The 23,135-nt window shown below is 41.4% G+C and overlaps 1 protein-coding gene across 2 annotated transcripts in view; it reads right to left on the minus strand.

Moving 5' to 3' along the window:
- The window catches only part of MRTFA (myocardin related transcription factor A), a 149,098-nt gene that overhangs the window by 112,152 nt on the left and 13,811 nt on the right, over window positions 1-23,135 (minus strand). For both annotated transcript variants that reach the window (XM_039489400.1, XM_039489391.1), the window contains exon 3: window positions 20,186-20,450. In XM_039489400.1, the coding sequence (XP_039345334.1) occupies window positions 20,186-20,450 (265 nt within the window). The remainder of the gene's footprint in view (window positions 1-20,185; window positions 20,451-23,135) is intronic.

The raw sequence follows: 23,135 nt of genomic DNA on the forward strand, positions 1-23,135 counted from the left end.
GTCTGAATTACTTGCCCCAAAGCTGCAGCCTTAACTGAAAGCAGCTTCCAGAAGTGTTTTTGTCTTTAACACTCAGATGCCCAACTCCCAATGGAGTCTAAACCCAAATAAATCCTGTATAAAATTCACCCTCTATAACACTGATAGAGCGATCTGCACAGCTGTTTGCCTCCCCAGGTATTAACACAGAATGTTAGGAACCATTAGGAAAGGGACAGATAACAAAACAGAAAATATCATAATGCCTCTATAAATCTATGATACGCTCATCTTGAACACTTTGTGCAGATCTGGTCGCCCCATCTCAAAAAAAGGATATACTGGAATTGGAAAGGGTACAAGAAAGGCAACAAAAAATGATTAGGGGTATGTAACAGCTTTTGTGTGGGAGAGATTAAAAAGACTGGGACTTTTCAGCTTGAAAGACAGACTACTATGGGGGGATATGATAGAGGTCTATAAAATCATGAATGGTGTGGAGAAATGTGAAGGAGTAAATAATATTAACACAAGAACCAGGGGTTACCCAATGAAATTAATAGGCAGCAGGTTTCAAACAAACAAAAGGAAGTATTTCTTCACACAGTGCACAAGTCAAACTGTGCAACTCATTGCCAGGGCTGTTGTGAAGGCCAAAACAATAACAGGGTTCAAATATGAACTACTGTAGATAAGTTCATGCAAGAAAGGTCCCTTAAGGGCTATTAGCCTAGATGGTCAGGGATACAACCCCATGCGTCTGTTTGCCACAAGTTGGGAATTGACAACAGGCGATGGATCACTCAATGCTTGCCTGTTCTGTTCATTCCCTCTGAAACAACTGGGACTGGCCACTGTCAGAAGACAGCATACTGTGCTAGATGGACCATTGGTCTGAGCCAGTATGGCCATTCTTATGTTCTTTGGTAATTGTTTTCCTTTCTCTTGCAAATTTGCAGGCATTCTTCAGAAGGCAATTTTCATAACACAAAAACAGATATTAATATATGTATAGTTGTAGAGTGCACTGAAGTTTAGTGACTAGAAACCCCCTCCTCCTTTACCAGAAAGGGGTAGAAAACAAAAGGAGACAGGATCGTTGTGTCATGAATATTCACAGTGAGCTAAACTGAGACTGTCAAAAGAACAGCCATACCAAATCAGACCATCCAGTCCATACCCTGTCTCAGAGAGCGGTCATTAGCAGAGGAAGATGCTAGACCTACTAAAATGGAGAGTTATGCATTAATATCCCCTGTTGATGAGGAATGGGAAAAGGGGCAATAGGGAGACAGAGACAGGACCAGACAGTGAGAGGGAGGCAGGGAGACTTTGAGGTCAGCAAGTAGATATAAGGAACTGGAGAATTAAGAGAAAATGTGAGGGAGTGAGAAACTGGGAGGCAGAAGAATTATCATGGGTGGTGAGAAGGTAAGTAAGAAGCCCTGCTCACAGGAACCAGCAGGTATGCCTGCATTTCCAACTGAATTTTCAACCTGCAATGATCACATGTAAATTGGCAGCAAGAGCCTCTTCTTCTAAGACTCTCAAAAAATCAGAAGGCAGACCAAAAACAATTTTATTTTATTTAACCTCATGATTTTGTATCTGGACTAATTATTTTTACATGACTGGAGTTGACAATGCTGTATCTCTCCAATTGGCCTGTAAGAGAAGACCAATACAAAACTAATTTACCTTCTCTTCCTGTATACTTCTTTATTTACCCACCACTTCTCTCACAGGCTTCTGATATACACTGTACTTATGTCTTTGGCTAACTGCTCTTCAAACTTCTTAACCCTCTTTATATTTCATCTCACATTTTACCTGCCTGAGTTTATGTTCCTTTCCACAGCCAACACTTGAGATGGATTTCCACTCTGTGAAGGAAACCTTCTTGGTTTGAACAAGCTCTTGTAACTTACCCTTTAATCCTTAACATGTTTGCTTCTCTTACTGCTTCCTTTTTTGTTTAGAGTAAGCATAACCTCTCTGAATATGCTTAAGCAGCCTCCACACTGAATCTAGAAAGTTCAATTCTTAACTTCTTGGTTAACGGGTTATTTTGGTTTTTTTTCCAAGCGCTCTCTCTCTAAAAAAATAAAACAAAATAAATCCTTTCTTGTATTTAATATCACAATTGAAAATGTTGGTATGATCCCTGCCATAAGGATGAAATTATATTACTCTTATTTATGAGCTCAAGTAGTTACTTCTTGAATAGACTCGTGTTTGCCTCTCAGCACTAAATAAGCATTACCCTAATTTGTACTGCTCCACTCTTTCGGTAAAGCGAGGTGCCTCTGTGGTCTCCCTCAGCATTGAAGTATCATTCCGTGGTCTGGAGGCTGGTAGTATATTCCTATTATTCTATCTGTATTTTTTTTTACTTAGACTATGTCTACACTGGCATCGTTTTTTCAACAAAAGTTTGGTCGATGATCAAAAAGCGCTAAAAGAAAATCGTAGTTGCTTGTTCACACTGTCTTCCTTTGTCAGCATAGCACACCCACACTTGGGGCAGTAGCATGAACTGTGAGAGCAATGCATTGTGGGAAGCTATCAAAGTTCAGTTCTCCACCTTCTGCCGATAGGTCTTGAGGTAAGGTGGAGTGGATCGCAGTGCATCATGGGTCTGGAATCAATGTCCCATGATGCATTGCTTTCCGTCCCAGCATTCCATGTGCTTCCAAATTCGGTTTGCGACATTTTTCAACATCTCCTTTTCTGCTTGCCCCATCCTCTGTCTGAAAGAATGGATCCCACGCTGCTCTCCAGTGCTCTGCTAGCTATCAGTAGCACATCTCGAATGGCAGTGCAATTAATCTTGAAGTTCTGAACTCAACTGGATTCAGTTGCCTGATGTGCTATCCGACATGGATAGGATCAACATTTGATTACTTTTGGCTTTCACAAAACAGCTGCACACGGTGGACTATCGCTTTTGGGCTCGGGAATCTAGCAGTGAGTGGTGGGATCACATCATTCTGCACATCTGGGATGATGAGCAGTGGCTGCAGAACTTTTGGATGAAGAAAGCCACCTTCCTGGAACTGTGTGCTGAGCTCACCCCAGCCCTGAGGCGCAAGGTTCCCTAAATGAGAGCTGCCCTCTCATTGAAGAAGTGCGTGGCAATCACCGTGTGGAACCCTGCAATTCCGGACTACTACCAGGTCAGTCGCAAATCAGTTTGGAGTTGGGAAGTCAAACTTTGGAACTGCGTTAACGCAAGTGTGCAAGGCCATTCATCGCATCCTGCTGCGAAGGACCGTGACTCTTGGCAATGTGCGTGAAATAGTGGCTTTGTAGAAATGGGGATCCCTAACAGCAGAGGAGCGATAGATGGCACACATTCCAATTTAGGCCAGACCACCTTGTGACGGAGTACACCAATAGGAAGGGGTATTTCTCCATGGTGTTGCAGGCGCTTTTGGATCACCACGGGCGTTTCACTGACACCAATGCAGGGTGGTCCGGAAAGGTGCATGACATATATATCTTCAGGAACACTGGCCTGTACAGAAAGCTGAAAGCAGGGGCTTTCTTTTCAGACCAGAAGATGTTCCAGACCAATAGTAGGGGATGTTGAAATGCCCATAGTGATCCTGGGAGACTCAGCCTACCATGACTCATAAAGCCTTACACAGGAAACCTGGATAGCAGGTTCAACAATAGGCTAAGTAGGTGCAGGATGATCGTGGAATGTGCCTTTGGCAGATTAAAGGTGCACTGGCGATGTCTTTATGGCAGATTAGACCTCACTGAGGATAATATTCCCATGGCCATGTGTTGCATGTAGCACAATATTTGTGAAGGTAAGGGTGAAAAGTTTGCTCAGGGATGGACTGCTGAGGCAGAATGTCTGGTAGCTGATTTTGAGCAGCTAGCTACCAGGGCTATTAGAGGGCCACAACAGGGGGCTATTTGAATCAGGGAGGCTTTGAGACAACACTTTGAAGATGAGAACCAATAGTGTACGTTGCTATGCTCTGGACTACAACGCTTAATGAAATTGAGTTTTGCAAGGAAGCACGTGTTTTTTGTGACCTAGGATTCAATGTAAGCAAATGATTTAACTGATGGTGTATTTGTTGCTGCTATCACAATTTGCAGGAGACAAATAACTTATAATTAAAAAAAACTTTGCTTCTATTGCGCACAAAAAAATACAGCAACACACACATCTTTATTTGGGGGGGGTGGGGGGGGGGAAGAAGGGTACCAGGGGAGGACTGACTTTCAAAGCTGTGCTTAAGTCCAACTATCATTTGAAAAGGTGTCCATGGGGGTGGAGTGAACGGAATAGCAAGAAGTTCCACAGAGCAGGAAGGAACTAGCAGGTGGAGTTTGGGGAGGGCATGGGAAAGAGTTCTGAATGTGCTGAAGGGGAGAGCGGGCATGCATCTACTCAATCTGGAGCATTATGAGGGACTGTCGCATTTCAACTTGCTTCTCCATAACTTTAATCATCCTCTCCATTGCATGCCTAACGTAGGTCTGATTTTCTTGTCTGTCTTGCCTTTTGATTTCCTTTCAGTGCTTGTGTTCTCTGTTTTCGACATCCGAGCACTGCATCACCTCTTGGAACACGTCTTCCTTGCTCCGTCGCGAGCACTTTCTTATCTGGCAGAAGTGCTCCACCAGTGTGTAGGGGGTGCCTCTCAAGGCCACATCTGCAGAAACACAAGGAACAATACACATAAGCACACGCACAGCACTGAAACAGTGCAGTAAAATACACCTCTAGTAACATACCAATCACTTTCTCACTGACCCTTGGCAAGCACACGATGGCGAACACCCCAAGCATGGTGAGTTTACCCCGGGGTGGGGAGCATTGTACATGGGGAGATAATCAATATGAAAAAAAGAGTTGTGGTGCAGTCGACTAGGGATAATATTCTAAATTTTCCCACCCTTTTCCAAAGGTGAGTATCATTCTGCCTGATCTCTCATTCTTGAGGGTAAGCAGGGAAGAAACAGTGCATCTACTACATTCTTGCAGCTTCCACCCTGGTCCCTATGTTGCTCACCTGTGTGCTGCTTTGGTCCCTGCAGAAGTGATTGCAGAACGGCACAGGAAAGTTTCCTTTCAATGGGGGAAAAGGAACAAAGCAGCTCCGCCAAGGAAACTTCAGCAGAGGATTGCCAAGTATTTGCAGGAAAGTTTCACAGAGATCTCTGAAAGATTCCTGTGAAGTCTCTGTGTGCATCAACACTCTGTTCCTTGTACTGCTTAGCTGCACAGGGAAATGTCAAGCACACAGAAACATAGCCAGCCTTGTGCATGTCTATGCCCTCAACCCACCTCCACACTGCACAAAGCAAAACCACTTACCAGGGATCTGTTCTCCTGCTTCTTGCTTGCCGGATTGCAACTGCCAAGTCATCTCTGGAGTGCAGAACAGCTCCTGACTGGACAAACCACTGAGTGATCCTGCTGTGGGCTGCACAACGTCGTCTGCTTCCACCTCTTTGCCAATGAATTCGTCCTCAGGGCTAGGCCCACTTTCCACTGGCTCCAGCCCCACCAAAATATCCAGGGGGCTCTTGGCAGTGAAGATGTGGTCGCAGCAGAGGATAGTGTCCAACTCCTTATAAAAACAGCGGGTCTGGGACACAGCACCAGAGTGATGGTTTGCTTCCCTTGCCTTCTGGTATGCATGCCTCAGCCCCTTGATCTTTGCTCTGCACTGTAGCATGTCCCGACCATAGCCCTCTTCATGCAAGCTTTGCGAAATCCGCCCATAGGTATTGAAATTCCTACGCTGGAGCGCAGCTGGGACTGCACAGTCTCCTCTCTCCAAATACTGAGCAGACCCAGAGTGGTCCAAGCAGGAAAGCATTTGCAGCATGGAGCCGCTATGGTCAACTGGGAAGATGCGATGTAAGCTCTCCAGGAGCAAACAGGAAGTAGATTTTCAAAAATTCACAGCGCTTTAAAAGGAGGAGGGGCGGACGGTTGGGTACCTGGCTGCAGGGCAAAGGAGTTGTAACTGCTGACCAGAGTGGTCATGATGGGCATTCTGGGACACCTTCCCAGAGGCCAATTACAGTGATGATAATCAAGCATGGTGTCTACACTGGCACTTTGAAAACAAAACTTTTGCGTAAAAAGCCTTACGACTCTCGTCAAGGTGGTTTTATTTTGTTGATGAAATTGAGGAGTTTTGTCACCGAAAGTGGCACTGCAGTGAGTATACCTCCCACTGTTTTGTCACCAAAAGCTGCCTTTTGGAGAAAAAATTTGGCAGTGTAGACAAGGCCCTAGTCTTCATATCCCTCCAGATTTTACTCACGTTGTCCCCTCTCAGACATTTCATTTCTATCAGTGGCTTTTATGCATAGTGGTAGTCTCTCTTCTGCACCTTACCTTAGGCCTAGGCTTTAGCAAGGGCTACACTACAGTAAGCACTGAAGTTCTTCTGCACTCTACCCATCTGAACCCTTCATCCTTTTGTCATTTCTCTGTCTCACTTCCACCATCCTTGTTTGTATGAACTCACCCCACTTCCCTATTTCCTGCTTATCATTTTTAAGCAGTGGTTGGTTGACCTGGCCAAAGGAAGGACTGCAATTTCGAATAGAGTGGTGATCGGTTTGTATCCCTCATTCCATGGGTTAAGAACACCAAGGAATTGCCTCATCACTGCATGATTCTTTTGGGTGACCCAGGGGTATCAGTAGTGGACTCTGGCTTATGCCACATCCAAGCACTATTTAGATGAAGGAAGAATCATCATAGGAACTAAGAAAGAACAAAATATCCCAGAAGATTCTCATCATTTGGAACAATAGGAAGAAGAGCCACCGTTAAAGTTTTGGAAAAAGGGATCATTTCATCTGCACACAGGGGGACTTTCCTCATTTTAGGAAGCTTTGCTTTATTCTGTGGATTTCCCTACAATGCTGATGCCATGCACAGATCCAGTTAGATGGGCTTCTAGATTGTAAGTTATCATAGCCCTTTGTCTTAACTACAAAAAAGAACGTAAAATCCTAGTGGAAACAAGGCACAGAATATTTACTTCAGTGTAGCAAGCTGAGTGTCTTGTCTCCACGAGGATTTTACATCGAGTTAGCTTGCTCGATGTAAACACACATTTTTTTGCAGTGCCAGAACTGTCTTGCTATGTGTATCCTGTATAGAACCAAGCATGTTATTAGGGCTTAAATACCAATTCTAAGAATGGCAAATTACAAGTATATCACTAGAGAACAGCCAAACAAGTATAGGGCCTAAAGCAACTTTTGTACATTTAAGAATAAGAATAGTAGCAACTATCTCCCATAAGACAGCTCTCATAATTCCACCAACCCAGAGGGCTCTTGCTCTCTCTCCATCTCCCAAGGACGTGCTGTAGAATCAAATCCCCTTGCTGAAGTGCCAGAACTTAAAAATTCTTCCTGCTTTGGGAGGAAGGCCATCAGATGAAGGAAGATCACTCAATACCACTTGAAGCATGAAGTAAAACCAATCCATCTAGGTGTGACCTTAGATTGCACACTAAGTTACCATGCCCACCTGAAGAAGACAGCAGCTCAAGTTAAGACGCGCAACAATCTTCTTAGCAAACTGGCAGGTTTGTCATGGGGTGCTCGTGCTCTAACTTTGTGGACATCAACTCTTGCAACCTTGTATTCAGTGGCAGAGTACCTGTTTGGAGTCAATCGTCACACACCAAACTGGTGGATACACAGTTACATGCCACCATGCGTTATTGTCCCTGGCAGCCTACATCCGACTCCACTCCCATGGCTTCCAGTTCTGAGCAATATTGTTCCTCCTCCTATCAGGTGAGAGGTTGCCACTGGCAGATTACTGCAGAAAATGTGCCAACTCAAGCCTGTCATTGCACAATGACCTTTTTAAACACCAACTGCACGTCTACCATCACATCGCCCATTATGGTCTCATCCGCCACGCCAGGATGTTAGGGTGGAAACACTCTGGCGAGAGGAATGGAATCTGTTATAATCCCCAACCAGTCCCTCATTGCAGATCCCACAATTTGTCCACCTGGTTTTGATCTGCCCTGTCACCAATGGTCCCTGTTGAACAGGTTCCAGACAGGGCAAGGTCTCTGTGCAGCCAACCAGTATCACTGGGGCCTTCATGACAGTCCCTTGTCATGTCCCTTATGTCCCAGCTACAGCTCAACACAGACAATGACGCACATTGTTGATGAATACCTGCTGACTAGGTCCAGCAGTGGCCTAGAAGAACTGCACCACACCACACCACATCGCTTGGCTAGACAACTATGCGCATGCTAAATAACCAAAAAATACATTTAGAGCCAATGCCAGACCAGAAGGTGGAAAAGGAAGAAGTTTTACAAAACATATTTAGAAGAGACCATTGTGTGTGAGACTTATTTTTCTTAAATTATCTCTTCCCTCCTTTATTAGGGGCACTGCCTAAAAATTACTGCGAATCAAAACTTCTAGACTGTTCTTAACTGCCACTGATTCAGTATATGACCTGCCCAAGGTCATCATCTCCATATCAGTTTCTCCAACTCTAAAGTGAAGGAACTTTACCTGACAGGTGTTCTGCGAGACTTCATATTTGCAAAGTGTTTTGAGATCCTCAAAAAAAGGCGTAGAAGTGCACCATATTATTATAGATAGGTATCAAGTCTCATCTATCTTGATGACTAATCCTCATCCTTGGAGTCACAGTTCTGTACAACATCTGAAGGATTTCTAGCAGCCAACTGTGATATCACAAAAGGAAGATATCATCTTGGAGAAAATGCTACAAGAACCCATTAACTCTTAAGGAAACTAGAGATCCTGTAAACTATAAAAGAAAGGCGAGGAGCAGTGCAAGACAGAAGCAGAGTTTTTCCAAAACAATGTGATTCAAAGTTTCCCAAGAGGTATCAACAGAACTTTCTATATCTGTCATTAAAACCAAGTAAAAAGTAACTGAAATAATCAGCTAACAGCTAAACAGAGTGGGTGGGCTTACCTTAAATGGAGTCTCTTTACTACAGAGCCCTAGGCTTGTCAGATATTTGCTGATTCTCAAGAGCCAAAGAGCTTAATTTATTCAAATATGAAGTGGGGGAAGAGGAAGGAAAGATATCAGTTTCTTCATATTAAAATTCTGAACTGATCAAAATGTAACATTCCATTTGCACTATCTTCAACAACACAAAGTCATCCCAATTCTATCTCTAGGTCTGTTTTTCATGCAGCATCATGCACGCTCTTCACACTCCCTAACTGACTGCCCAGCACATTAGCAATGTTTAACAAATGAGATATGTTTGGAGTGTTACCTGATTGGACTGCCATCATCAGCTTTTCTGGTTCTAGTAGAGTCATGTTGGTCCCCTTCTCAACAGCAACAATGGATTAAAAATATAAATAAAAAATAGAGGAATATTGATGTCAGGCTTGTCCAAAGGTTCTACAAAGCACCCTTGAATGCTGTCAACTCTGGTGACTGAGAACTCAATCCTTTCCCTGAGCAGTTCTTGGCTTATTCACTCTACAGACAAGTTGGGACAGCCCAAAATCAATTAACTGCTAGGAGGAAAATGAATACTCAAGCTGGAACTTAAGATGTGTGGTTTGCAACAATAAGCTCCACCCTATGCTGCAGTTTGAGAGATGGGGGGAGAAAAGAAGCTGAGATTTTATATGAACTTTGAATCCCCTAAGGAGCTGTGATGATGAAGCAGTTTCGTTCCAAGAACAAGGAGACCCTGTATTAACATAAACACAGACATTCTTAACTTGGAAACAGCAAAGCTAAAAATAATACAATACGCTGCCCAAGTCTGCCACATTATGTCTGGTGATAGTTACAAATAGGAAGACAAATCAATGAAGGAAGTTGGCAATGTTTCCCCCACTCCACCTTGCTGGCTGCTATGCCCAAGGCACTAAAACTGCAGTTAGAACTTTTTAAAATAGATTTTAAAGTCAGTTTTTAAAAATGTGCTCTTTCTTCCCCCCACCTCCAATATTTTCCATTCCAGACTATGGCCTCTCTTCAACTCTCATTTCCGCTGAAGTAGAAGAAAATTAAACCATGTTTCCCATGCTCAGATGATGCATTATAAATGGTCAGGGGGAGGGGAGGGTTGGGGCTTTTATAGTTGAATATTTCCTGATAATTAGGACAGTAGATTGGATAATTTTCACTCAGTGGGCAACTCTGGCTCCCAACCAGAAGTGAACTTCAAATTTGATTCCTGAACACTGTCACAAGTAACTTGATAAATGGTTGATTAAGATAATTTAATTAGCAAATTCCAACTCTTCTGTCCCCAAAACAGCTCTCCCTTGCTTCCCATCTTCATTATTCCTCCATAGCTTGTGGCGTTTCTCATTAGGTGATCTGCCAGTAAGTAATTATATTTATTTTTTATACCAGGATCAAAAACATGTTAGACACCACATAGACAATGGCATGGTCCCACCTTTAGACTTCAAGTTCTTTGGGTTAGGCCAGAGTCTCTATTCTGGCAGTTTTTTTCAGCAGAGGAATACCTGGATTTGCAAAGGTGCCTTTGCACCTCCTACATTTTGGCCCCTTATACCTGTTGAACAGCAAGTCTACTTTGCCATGCATTTTGACCTAATACTAATACGCACCACAGTGATGTGCTGTCCACACGGAGGAGTTACATGTGGGTACAAACTAAAAGGCTCATAGTGCACATTAACATAGTCCCCTTCAAACAGGACTATATTAATGCTAAGTAGGATCCTTGTAGTTGGTGCCCCCAAAATCCACATGGGGGAGGTACAGCACAGCACTTTGGTACCCACTGCTATTCACCCCCACCTCTATAAACTGAACTGCAGGGCAGTGTAGACATGTCTAAACTGGCCTCAAAGCTGCTCTTACTCACATGTGCGGCCATTAAGGGCCATGACAACATCTTAGAAGAGCCAAGTGCAGAAGGTTGTAGCAACATCTCCTCCTCCCCTCCCCCCAACACTTCTGCTGAAGGACTCAACAGAGTCTCATTATGACAGATTAAAACTATCCAGGGAATCCCTTTCTGCAGGTGACATTCCAGCAGGGCTGTTTCTGTTGGTTTTCCGTCCTTCTTAGACCAAGAGAGTGTCAAACAGACTAAATCACAACACATAATTTGGGCCTTTTGACTTTAAGGCATCATGCTCTCCTAAATACCATCTATGCAGTCCTAGCTTCAAGACTTATATTCTCTCTCATATGCACACCCTTAAAAGAACATTAAAGTTGCAAAGTCAAGCATTCAAAAGTTAGGAAATGCCAAAATGAAGTTTCCCTATTCAAACTTAATTTAGCCTCCTGATGTATGATAATGCTTATGCAGTCTTTTGTTACATGATCTCACACTATTATTTCCAGAGGAGCCTGTCTTATTCAGTACACAAAATGGACAGTGCTCTGGGAATGAATCGGGGTTATGTATTGAAGGAAGAAGTTGTCTGTAAGACCTTATCTTGTGTGTTGCAGAAGTTTGAAGGAATGTAGTGAACAAGGTAGAACATCACAGGAAGAGAAAGGACAATCTCACAGTTATGGCAGTTGAATGCTGCTCTGGGAAACTGGGTTCTGACCCTGCCACAGAGTTCCTGTATGATGCCAGGCAAGTCACAAACCACATTTTTCACAGTTTTTCTGCCATAAGTGGTAGTATAGTCACTCGGAGGGACTGGTGTATGTATAGTCTGATCACACACAGAAGCTGTGAGAGAGGCTCAAGCATGTTCAGTGAGGAGTATATTAGCTGTTAAACTCCAGCAAACCTCTAGTGAGCACATGAAAACTGCGATTTTTCAAAGGCCTATAATTTAGTCATATTAGGGCATATTTTCATGGGAAATGGCAAAAAGGCACACACCTAACACACAAGCCGCACTTTGCCAAATTTCAAGTCCCTGATCCTAAGCATGGGAGCACTACAGCTTTCCAAAGAAAAGGTAACCAAGAAATTTTTTTAAAACTTTGAAAAAACAAACATTTTTCTCTAGCCACATTGACAGAAAATGTTGAACATTCCAAAGTCAGCCTGTGGAAGACACCTAGCATGGAAAATTTCAGCCTGGTTCAAATTTGGCAAAGTTACAGAAATTGAAAACAGTGTCTTATAATGGGAAGCATTGAGCAACCTTAATAGGCAGTGCTACTAGTCCATAAATAATAATGCAGGCCTTAAGGCTAGGATTTTACGTAATAAGCATACATAGTGAGGAGCTGAAGTAGGGAACTGAACCTTGACAATTTGTCCAGGGCCCACTCATAGAAGAACATCTTAAACTTGAACATCCTGTGACGGACTCAGGCCAGACGGATATAAGAGGGTAGTGGAAGGCAGGTATATAAGCTTCAGAATGAGCAGGTCCCTGTTCCCTGGATAGCCAAACGAGGGCTACCCCAGACCAATCAAGACACCTGAGGCCAATTTAACCAGTTAAGGCTAATGCCAGCATCTGACCTCAATTAACTGACAAAGGGTCAGTAAAGGCTGTTAGGCTAATGGAGACAGCTGGAACCAATTAAGGTCCCACTTATACTGCTTTAAAAGCTCTCCTTGCCATTTTTCTTGTGGATAAATGTAAAGTAATGCACATTGGAAAAAATAACCCCAACTATACATACAATATGATGGGGGCTAATTTAGCTACAACGAGTCAGGAAAAAGATCTTGGAGTCATCGTGGATAGTTCTCTAAAGATGTCCACGCAGTGTGCAGAGGCCATCAAAAAAGCAAACAAGATGTTAGGAATCATTAAAAAGGGGATAGAGAATAAGACAGAGAATATATTATTGCCCTTATATAAATCCATGGTACGCCCACATCTTGAATACTGTGTACAGATGTGGTCTCCTCACCTCAAAAAAGATATTTTAGCACTAGAAAAGGTTCAGAAAAGGACAACTAAAATGATTAGGGGTTTAGAGAGGGTCCCATATGAGGAAAGATTGAAGAGGCTAGGACTCTTCAGCTTGGAAAAGAGGAGAATAACGGGGGAAATGATAGAGGTATATAAAATCATGAGTGATGTTGAGAAAGTGGATAAGGAAAAGTTGTTTACTTATTCCCATAATACAAGAACTAGAGGTCACCAAATGAAATTAATAGGCAGCAGGTTTAAAACAAATAAAAGGAAGTTCTTCTTCACGCAGTGCACAGTCAACTTGTGGAACTCCTTACCTGAGGAGGTTGTGAAGGCTAGGACTATAACAGTGTTTAAAAGAGAACTGGATAAATTCATGGTGGTTAAGTCCATAAATGGCTATTAGCCAGGATGGGTAAAGAATGGTGTCCCTAGCCTCTGTTTGTCAGAGGATGGAGATGGATGGCAGGAGAGAGATCACTTGATCATTACCTGTTAGGTTCACTCCCTCTGTGGCACCTGGCATTGGTCACTGTCGGTAGACAGATACTGGGCTAGATGGACCTTTGGTCTGACCCAATACGGCCGTTCTTATGTTCTGTTCTTGAGAGGAGCCCAAGTGAAAGGAGCTGGAGGAGAGGAAGCATTACTGAGCCCTGAGGTAAGAGTGAAGCTTGATAAAGGGGAGCACGGGAAAGTGGCCCAAGGAATCAAAGCAGTGTCAGTGGAACGGGGAAGCCACTAACAGCTGCTATCATTAGGGTCCCTGGGCTGGAACCCGGAGTAGAGGGCGGGCTCGGGTTCCCCCCTTCCTCTCCGCATGATCTACAGAGATCCCTTTGAGAGGGGAAACAGACTTTGGTCCAGGCAGGAGACCAAACGGTGCCTATGGAGCAATAAGGAGCAACAGAGACTGTGGGTATTCCACCTTCTCACCTCCCATACTGGCCTGTGATGAAAATAGCTCAATAAGCTGTAACCTTTGCTGCCGTACTGGGAAAGGGAGGTCATATTGAGGGTCTTAGTGAGCTTCTGAGACCACTGAACCCACCAGGACGCGCAGGACCCACCAATACAGACTTGAAGCTTTGTCACAATCCACAACGAGCAAAGGGAGAGACGCCTAATTTGTCAACAAAAATGCTTTGTTTTCCCTTCTTTTTTGAGAAAAACAAGGGTAGAATGAGAGAAACAGTTCCCTTTCCTCCTTCAGAAAGTCCTGCTCTCCAATACCTAGGAAAAGCACTATTTTTCACCCTAGAAGTAACTCCACACTCAGACGCCATTACTGGTGTTCACATACCCACACCAAACTAACACAGATAAGTAGTTGCAGGGTGGACTGATTTAAAATCAAAGCAATTTAAATCACCAATTTCAATCAAGATTTAAAATCAGCAAGCAGGAAACTCAGATTTAAATTGTTGATTTTAATCATGTTTTGCATTTGTAATTTTTATTCTACTAAGGCTGACACTCATTCGTTGGTAACCACTGAAACATTTTACTGGCACTTAATATAGCCTTTAGCAAAAAGAAACTCTTAAGTGTATTGTAACTAGGGAAATAAACTATGTCTATACACATTTAGACAAGCAATTATAAATCCATGATTAACATGACGACTATGACGAAGAAATGCCCAAAACAACCAGTTACCAGCTCTGGGCCTGGCTTATTCAGAAAGCCATTTCCATGTATTAACAAGGACTGTTTTAAATAACCACAGGGTTATATACAGTGTCACCTTGATATCTCAGAAAAAGTAGAGAGAAATAACAAACCTGGGGAGTGGGGGGGGGGTTTACAAAAAAACCATGCTGTCTTCAGTAGAAACAAACAAAACCTGATGTTGAGAGTAAGCTTGATAAAGAAGACAGCGCACGGTAAAGACAGCCTTCACATAACTACCTTTAACTGCCTATTTACTTTCCCTTATCACTATTTGACAATATTTTTTAACCTTGATTTATTCCAAAAGACTAATTTCTGTGCTGTATGGTAATCCCCATCAATACTAGTCCAACTTTTCCAGCAAGATCTGGGCCTCAAAGCAGCATGAGAAATCTTTGGGCAAGGCATAGTCTTTTAGGACATGTAACTGACAATTTCTCTGTTAAATCTATCCAAGGCAGACTGGTTGTTCTTATACCAACATACCATTCCTTTTACTCACACAACTGTGAGGGGACTGTAAACCCACTTGGAATGTGTGTGAAGGACAAATCAGACAGAGCTATGAACTTCCTGCCTTGTGTGTGTGAATGTTACAACATCTTTAGTGTACTTTCCACTATTTTATTTAAGTATAAAATAAGGCAACAACTATTGCCTGATGACCAAATGCAGGGATTGAGGGCAACCCCCGAAGCACTACCGACCCTAGAACAAATAAACGTGGAGAGACTGTTTTACAAAGACCATGTCCCCTGTAATATCATGATAGTTTTCAGTGTTAATCCCAATTGCTGTTGGCATACACAAACTCCACCTTCTTAAACATGTTCATAAGCCACATGCAGACTTGTTAAAGGGGACAGTTTATAGCATGATTGTCCTGAAGAAAAATAATATCCATGTTGCATACTAAACCTGTGCTAGCTAAAAGTAGGTTGCAAAGCTTAACAAGGTGTTTGCAAACTATGCTTGACAACCATTTCTGAATCTGGTTGTAACAAATATTGCTCTGATCGGGGGTAGGGAGAATGTTAATACAGGAACATCCACCAGCACCATTCCTTAAATGAAGTTGAACGCTATGCGTGTCATCTAAGATATTAACACCTGTAATTTAAAAACTGTGTAAGTGTAGGAAAAAAATGTGTTATGAGTTCCTTAAAACCATTTAGAGTGCTTGTGCTGCAATGTCTAGCAGAGTCCAGTCTGCATTAGCCAGTGTGGCAAAAATTTAATTCCACGTTCTGTAAACCATTCACTATACTGCACAGTGAAAGCTCTCAGATACCTGAGGCAAATGCCTGTTACAAGAATTGTCGTGACCACACTGAAACTCCACACATTCCAACCAGTAGAGTCTTTCCCCCAAGATGCCCCTGGCATTCTGTAGAGTGTAAGCAACCCAAACTCAAACTAAAAATATGACAAGCAGCTGCAAATACTGCCCGAACCTGTAACAGCAGTGTTCTTCTGAATGACATAACTGAATGCAAAGCTATTCAAACAATGAGAGAAGAAACCAGGACAGCCTCAGACTTATCAGAATAATTTACATGGCCTCAGGACAGAGAGATGACTTTCTAGTGACAAGACTGGTCAATGGGTAGAGGCCAAGGATAGAGTGAGGTAATCATCCTCATGCGACTGAAATTAAAAGCTAAACAGGGAGTTCACTTAAAAGTGACCAACTTGCATGAAATTCTTAAATCTGATCTCTTGCCTTTAGTGTTGGAAAAGGCTCTCAGATACCATGATTATGGATGCTAAGACATTCAAGATCATCTCACTGTGAGATTCACAAATATCATTTGTAATTGTAATAAAGTCCAGGGAAATCTAGAGAGGAACCCCTGGTTTGGAAAAAGTGGACACAAACTGATAGTCTCTTGCATTTCAGTTCTGCAGCAGTAAGAACATAGGATCTGCCACACTAGAACAGATTGACCATGTATTTAGTCCAGGATTCTGTTCCAAGAACAGAGAATGCCAAATGCTTCAGCGAAAAGTGTAAACTCCCATTATGCATTTAAATTGTGCAGTACTATACTGTGTGGAGAAGTCTCTTTTTGACCTCAACTAATAATTTATGCCCTGAAGCACATGGACTGTTTGTCCTAGTAATGGTTGTTTAGTGTAACTGCAGATGCAACATTTATTCCTATAAACATCTATTAGTAAAGAGAAGAGAGTCTTTTGTAAGCTAAAGGAACACAAAAGGCTTAACCTCTGTTAGAAGGCCATTAGACACTAATAGTTAGCTCAGCTCTGAGTCAGCAGTGCCTGTCTGCAACTGTAAATGGAATACCCTTTAACACACACACAGGCACCTCCAACATTTCTCTGTCACGTTAAGATCTCTCCTCCACACCCTCCACTGCTCAATATCTTGGGTTTGGTCAGCTGTCACAGAAGCAGTTCCATTGGACAAGGCATTTTTCCCTAGTCAATTTGATAAAGCTAAGTAATGTTCAGGCAATCAAATGTCAACCCAACTGGCAGAACAGCTGAGATTTTTTGATCAGTGTTTAAAACAAAAGATAACTGGAAATATAATCACACCTACATAACAAACAACTAACTACAGTGGTCAATATCTATTAAGTTACTCAACTTCTGTCCTCAATGTCACTAAGAACTCCATTTTAAATATCTTCTATAAAGACAAATTTAAAGAACAAATTTATTGATCTAAGATGCATTAATATATTATGTCACAAACAAAATCATTCATTGCAGAGACTCATGAACCATTAAACAAGCTGTCCTTTTACATTGAGACAGTTTGTATATGGTTGTATTTATATAACAGCTTTCATCCTACAGTATCTTATAGACAGAATGGGTGTGTGTATACATTAGTGTTAAATACACACCCAAATCACTTTGCCCACAAATGAAACACAGCAGCTGTTCAGAAGCACACAGCAACAAACCACAGCTTTAGGAGTGAAGAATACTCTATACATTTGAAATTATAAGGGGAATTTAAGTATTTAGGTTACCCAACTCGGGAATCTGACCCGTCACCAGGACTAACATCTGTAGTTCTTAGGAAAATATTACAAGTTATCTCTAGTGACCATGACCATCTATGGACACTGGACTTTGTCTTGTCTGAAAGATAGCACCCTCCGGCAAAATAATTCCCCTTATGCTGGATCCTGTTTCAGTATCAACCCTACATAGAACCACATAATCAATCACTAACCCCATTTCCTGCAGTACCCTTAGCTTCCCCTTGAGGAAAGATGTGGGTGGAGAGGTGCTCCCATTCAAACACTTTCCAGATCCAACCCTGTTTAACTTGTTTGTGCTAAGTACATGACAGCCCACAGTGGTATGGCTACAGATTAAATCCTTAAGCACTACTGTAACTCAAGGAGATGTGTCTCAAGAAATAGAACAGGGGTAGACAACCTATGGCACACGTGCCGAAGGCAGCACACGAGCTGATTTTCAGTGGCACTCACACTGCCCGGGTCCTGGCCACCAGTCCAGGGGGCTCTGCATTTTAATTTAATTTTAAATGAAGTTTCTTAAACATTTTAAAAACCTTCTTTACTTTATATACAACGATAGTTTAGTTATAGAATTATAGAAAGAGACCTTCTAAAAACATTAAAATGTATTACTGGCACGCAAAACCTTAAATTAGTATGAATAAATGAAGATTCGGCACAGCACTTCCGAAAGGTTGCCGACCCCTGAAATAGAACATAACCTCCATTAGACTATATTCAGCTGTGGACATTGTAACCACAGTATAAGGGGAAAGGGCTGGGAAGAATAATTCTCATTGCCTTCCCTTCCTGTCCCATCTAAGAGATTTACTTTTGTTACTAGGGAAAACCCCTCTAGGTGATACAGGTAATTGGGTTAGCCTCCAGGGAAAGGCATTCCCAGCTTTCCTGAGTCACAAAAATGGATAAGCCCAAAAAGCAGAGTACATTGACTTAAATCATCAATTTTAATCATTATTTAAATAACTGGTTTTAATCACGTTCTGCATTTGTAGATTTTAGTTGTTTTTCTAAAGAAAGACTGATTATAACTGGTTGGTATCCATTAAAACATGTTGATTTGCAACTAAATAAAACCTTTACACTAAAGTTGGTGCTTCTTTTTGCTAACCAGGAAGATCTAGTGTATCTATACATATTTATTTAAGCTCTTACATAGCTTAATTTACATTTATTCCGATTCTTAAATTTTACATTTTTATTATCTTAGAAAATGGTGAATGATGTACATTTTCTTTCTTACTAGATGATTAATTTATTACTTGTGATTTGGGCCAAACTCTACTTGCATTAAATTAAAATTCAATTTAAAAATGCATAAAAACATCTAAATATTTGTATTAAATAAAACAGCTTTAAATGTGATAGATTTTGATAAAAAATTTTATCAAAAAGTTTATTAAAACATTTTGTATTAAAAAAAACTGATTTATTCAACAAAGGAAGTATTTATAGTTAGAGAATTGTAAACTGTTTCTGGTTTACGATCCTTAAAGATTTTAAAACTAGTGATCTCATCTTCACATTTAGAGTTTTAATTTATAGATTGGAAGAGGAAAATAAGCCTTCCTACTGTTCAACATCCAATCAGTTTCTTAACTTTGGATAAACTAGTCATTGAACTGAACTAGTCCAATAAAACTGAAATAAAGAAAATACTCTCTTGGCACTGGCAAAAAAGGCTACTGCTCTCAAAAGTTGATTTAGCAATTCAACAAACTGGTTCCAGGTGCTTAGCCAGTAAGTTCTTTAAAACTTTGAAGCAAATCGTATTATTTTTTGTATTAAAATTAAATTATTTTAATAGATAAGCTATTTAAATATAAGGTTGAAAACGTATGTAATTTTAAATATGTTTTTAAAATAAACCTGTATTTAATTTAAACCAAAAAGTCCAATTTTTTCTTAAATCAATTTTTTTATCCATCCTGATGAGAAGTTTCCCTGCCACAAATTAAGCCCCCACTGTTAATTAGGAGTCATTTTCCCCAAATGCTGAGCAATGGCCTCCACAGCCATTTCAAGTTTCCTAATTTGAAATTTGTTGGGTTGCAATTATAAACACACGGTGCCGAATGCTCAACCCTCACTGGCATCAACTGTACCTTTGCAGGATCAGGCTCTAGGTGATTTGTGTCCCCACATAAAATCAGGCTTAGCTCACCTGCTCTTTCTGAATTCAGGATCCTTCGCAACTTTAATAAACCTAACTGACCATTTTAGCCTGTCATGACAAGGAAGATTTCTAACTGACTGAACACAGGCAAACACGACTCATAGAAGAGTCACCAACTCCAAGAGGATAGCCTAAAGATGAGATACTTCCTTTGCTTTTATCTTTTGGTTTTGCACAACTCTTAATAACCACACAGCATGTGATGGTTATTCTGCCAATTACACAGGCCAATAACCCACAAGCATTCATTGTTAGTCCTCTGGGACTTCAAAAGCCAACACGAGTCACCAATCTTCTTCTGCTCTGCATCAGTTTCCCATAGTTATACTTGCTCTGGATTACAAACTGTTCATATTAATTATGTATTATAAATGTAAGTGGCACTGTATTCAAAGCATGTGCCATGTCAACTTGCTGTATCTGCTGATGCTTGGTTACCAGGAACAAGGACATCACAGAGAACTGTGCCACTTACCATTCTTCCTCTCACTTAGCGGAGGGAGATTGGGGTTTCGGCCACGGTGAAGATTCAGGGTCAACTCGGGCTGCAGGGAGAGCTCCTGCAGCTCATTGGCAACAGCTTCGCTCTGGGGACTTGGCGCCGCAGAAAGCGACACCAACACCGGTTCATCATCATTTTCGCCAGCCCCTCCTCCGTCCAGCCCATTTCCAGCAATGACGGAAGGGGGCAGGCACACCACACCGGAGAAATCCACTTTGGCTTTCGTGATGGCAACCTGCTGAAGGGACAGAGAACACAAGTTTGGTACTTATTATACAGTGAACTATCCCATCTCCCTTGCTGAAGATGGTGTCTCTACATTTAAACCCAATGTTATTTCTAGATCTTTGTTAGAATTCATTTTCAACTGAGTTCAATTCAAACCCAACACTAGTCATTCAAACCCAGTACACCCACTGGATTAAAAACTCACACGGCATTTTCTTCTCCTCAACACAATCATTGCTGAGTCTGCTTGCTAGCCATGCTACTGAGCATGGTCACTCTCCTCTTGCTCTCTACCCACCTACAAGGTCAGCATCCTCAACCTATTGGTAATTCAAATTCCCACACTTCACAAGTTGGATTCTGCTTACCTTTTCTAATCTTCCAGCTAGTCACATTTACTCAGCTTCCCTGCTGATCTCTTTTTAAGGGATCTCCTTGTTTTATAGCAATATATTGTCTTAAAAGGTTAATTATCAACTTGAAATCTAGTCAGTTTCTTAAAATGAGTAAAGTCATTTCAGGGACTACATGCATGTGTCCATCTGCCTGCTTCTACACACACATTTTCACACCTGAAAAGTTGCCATCTTCCCCCATTATGCAAAAAATCCATGTAAAACAGTGAAAAGATTACTATGGAGAAAACAATTTTTTAAAGTGTTGTCAACTACACAGAGTAAACAAACTGAGGAGTTTTCCTCTTTAATCTCTGAGCAATAGCAATGTAAAGGACAAGATTAAGAGCCTCAATTATCCAAATAATTAACAGAATCAGATTAAATGTGAATATTTAAAACTCACAGCTGTACTTTCATGCAACTCCCTTTCAAAAGACTGGAGCATCCAAGACCCAAGTAGTAGTATATCCAGCTCCACAGACTGGAGCACACTGAATGACTGGCTGGCTTCCATATGAGAATCATCAGTAAAATGGTTACGAACATCAATATTTACATGGTAATTGCAATTACGCTGGACATTCACATTCAGTTGATGGGGATGGCAGTGTCCTGCTCCTTAGCACTGTTTCCAGCCCTGCACTACTTCGGCTGTGCTTCAATCTGAAGGCTTTTCAGAAGCTAAACTTCCATTTTAAAGAGTTGTGAGCTAGCTATGAAGAAAAGGTAAAATCATCAGGAAATCCCTATATAGTCTAGAAAACCCTCCAAATAGAGTAAAAGCCTAAATCTGGTGCAGAACTTTTTTTCTTGATCGAACAGTAACTTTTTTAGTTGAAGATTTCCACAGCCTTCCTCCACTCTTGGCATGTATATTGACCCAAATGGCCAGCACATAAACTGTTAACTTGAAACAGTTTGAAATTGGTTCAAACTGTTTTCCCATTCCCCTTTTGTAGGCAAGGCTTCAATTACTTTGCTTCCATTTCCCTTTTCTTTCCCCATCTCAGAGATGATTAATGTTTGCAGAGCACTTTGAAAACTAACACCAAAGTGCTAAGTGGTAGTAACTTTTTCTCAGAAGAATGCTCAGTAACTTGTCCACCTTGTCTCTCTCCTATCTTTGGACCAACATGGCTACAACACTGCAAATACAGCACATGCACTAACAAGTATTGAGAACTGGTGGCACGCTGCATACTGAGTTATTTCAGATACGTTGTCATATATTCATCCCTAGGATCCCAGCTCATGGTCTAATCAAGACAAGCAAGGGGAAGGAGGTAGAAGAAGAAAAAACTAGGAAGAAGTCAAAGGAAATCAGTACTTGTTCTGACAAGACTCTAGTGAAATGAAACAAGTCTGCTGCAATATGAAGTATTTGGTTTTACATCACACTTTAGTCAGACTATGCCTACGCCTTCCTAAGTACACTTCCTCTAACAGAAACATAAGTGTTACTTTCAAACGGATATGAGCAATGAGGGCAAAGATTACTCTAAATCTGTCTGCATTGTATTTAATTCTTATACAGGGTGTCTCCCTTTTTTGGGGGGGGGGGGGGGAGAGAGGTTCTGTTCCATATTGTGGACCACTTTACAAACGGTAACCGCAAAGGAAAAACAGCAGTCTGACACAAATGCAGCAACCCTGGCTCAATGCATCATGAGTGCCCCAGATGTCATTCTGTCCCTATAAGTCTCAGATATTTTGTGAATACTAGGATGCAAAGACTGCTGAGATTCAACCATCACCTAGGGAAGAAGCAGGTGTGGTGTTTTGTTAAAAGTTAGTTTTGCTTGACAGAATTTGGTATGGTGCTTCAAATGCTGTATGTGAAAGATGCTGAAACTTGACTTCTGTAGTCAGAAGCTTGATCTTTTCAGTAGGCTTCCGATATTGCAATCCGTCATGCCACATGCACAAGAATGACATTTTACAGTGAGCTGTAAGTTACACACATTAATATTTAGAAGATAATTAAATACTTAAAATGTTTGTTGTGCTATCACTCTTTTTAAAAAAATAAGAGTATTTTGCACAGACACAAATATACTATATCATGAGGAAGATTATTATACACACACAAACAATGAAACAATGGGTGTTGCCATACACACTATAATGAGAGTGATCAGCTAAGGTGAGCTATTACCAGCAGGAGAGAAAATTTTTTTGTAGTGGTAATCAAAATGGCCCATTTCCAGCAGTCAAAAAAAAGTTTCTCTCTCCTGCTAGTAATAGCTCACCTTAACTGATCACTCTCATTATAGTGTGTATGGTAACACCCACTGTTT

This window comes from Mauremys reevesii, linkage group 1 (genome assembly GCF_016161935.1).
Source record: "Mauremys reevesii isolate NIE-2019 linkage group 1, ASM1616193v1, whole genome shotgun sequence".
NCBI lineage: Eukaryota > Metazoa > Chordata > Testudines > Geoemydidae > Mauremys > Mauremys reevesii.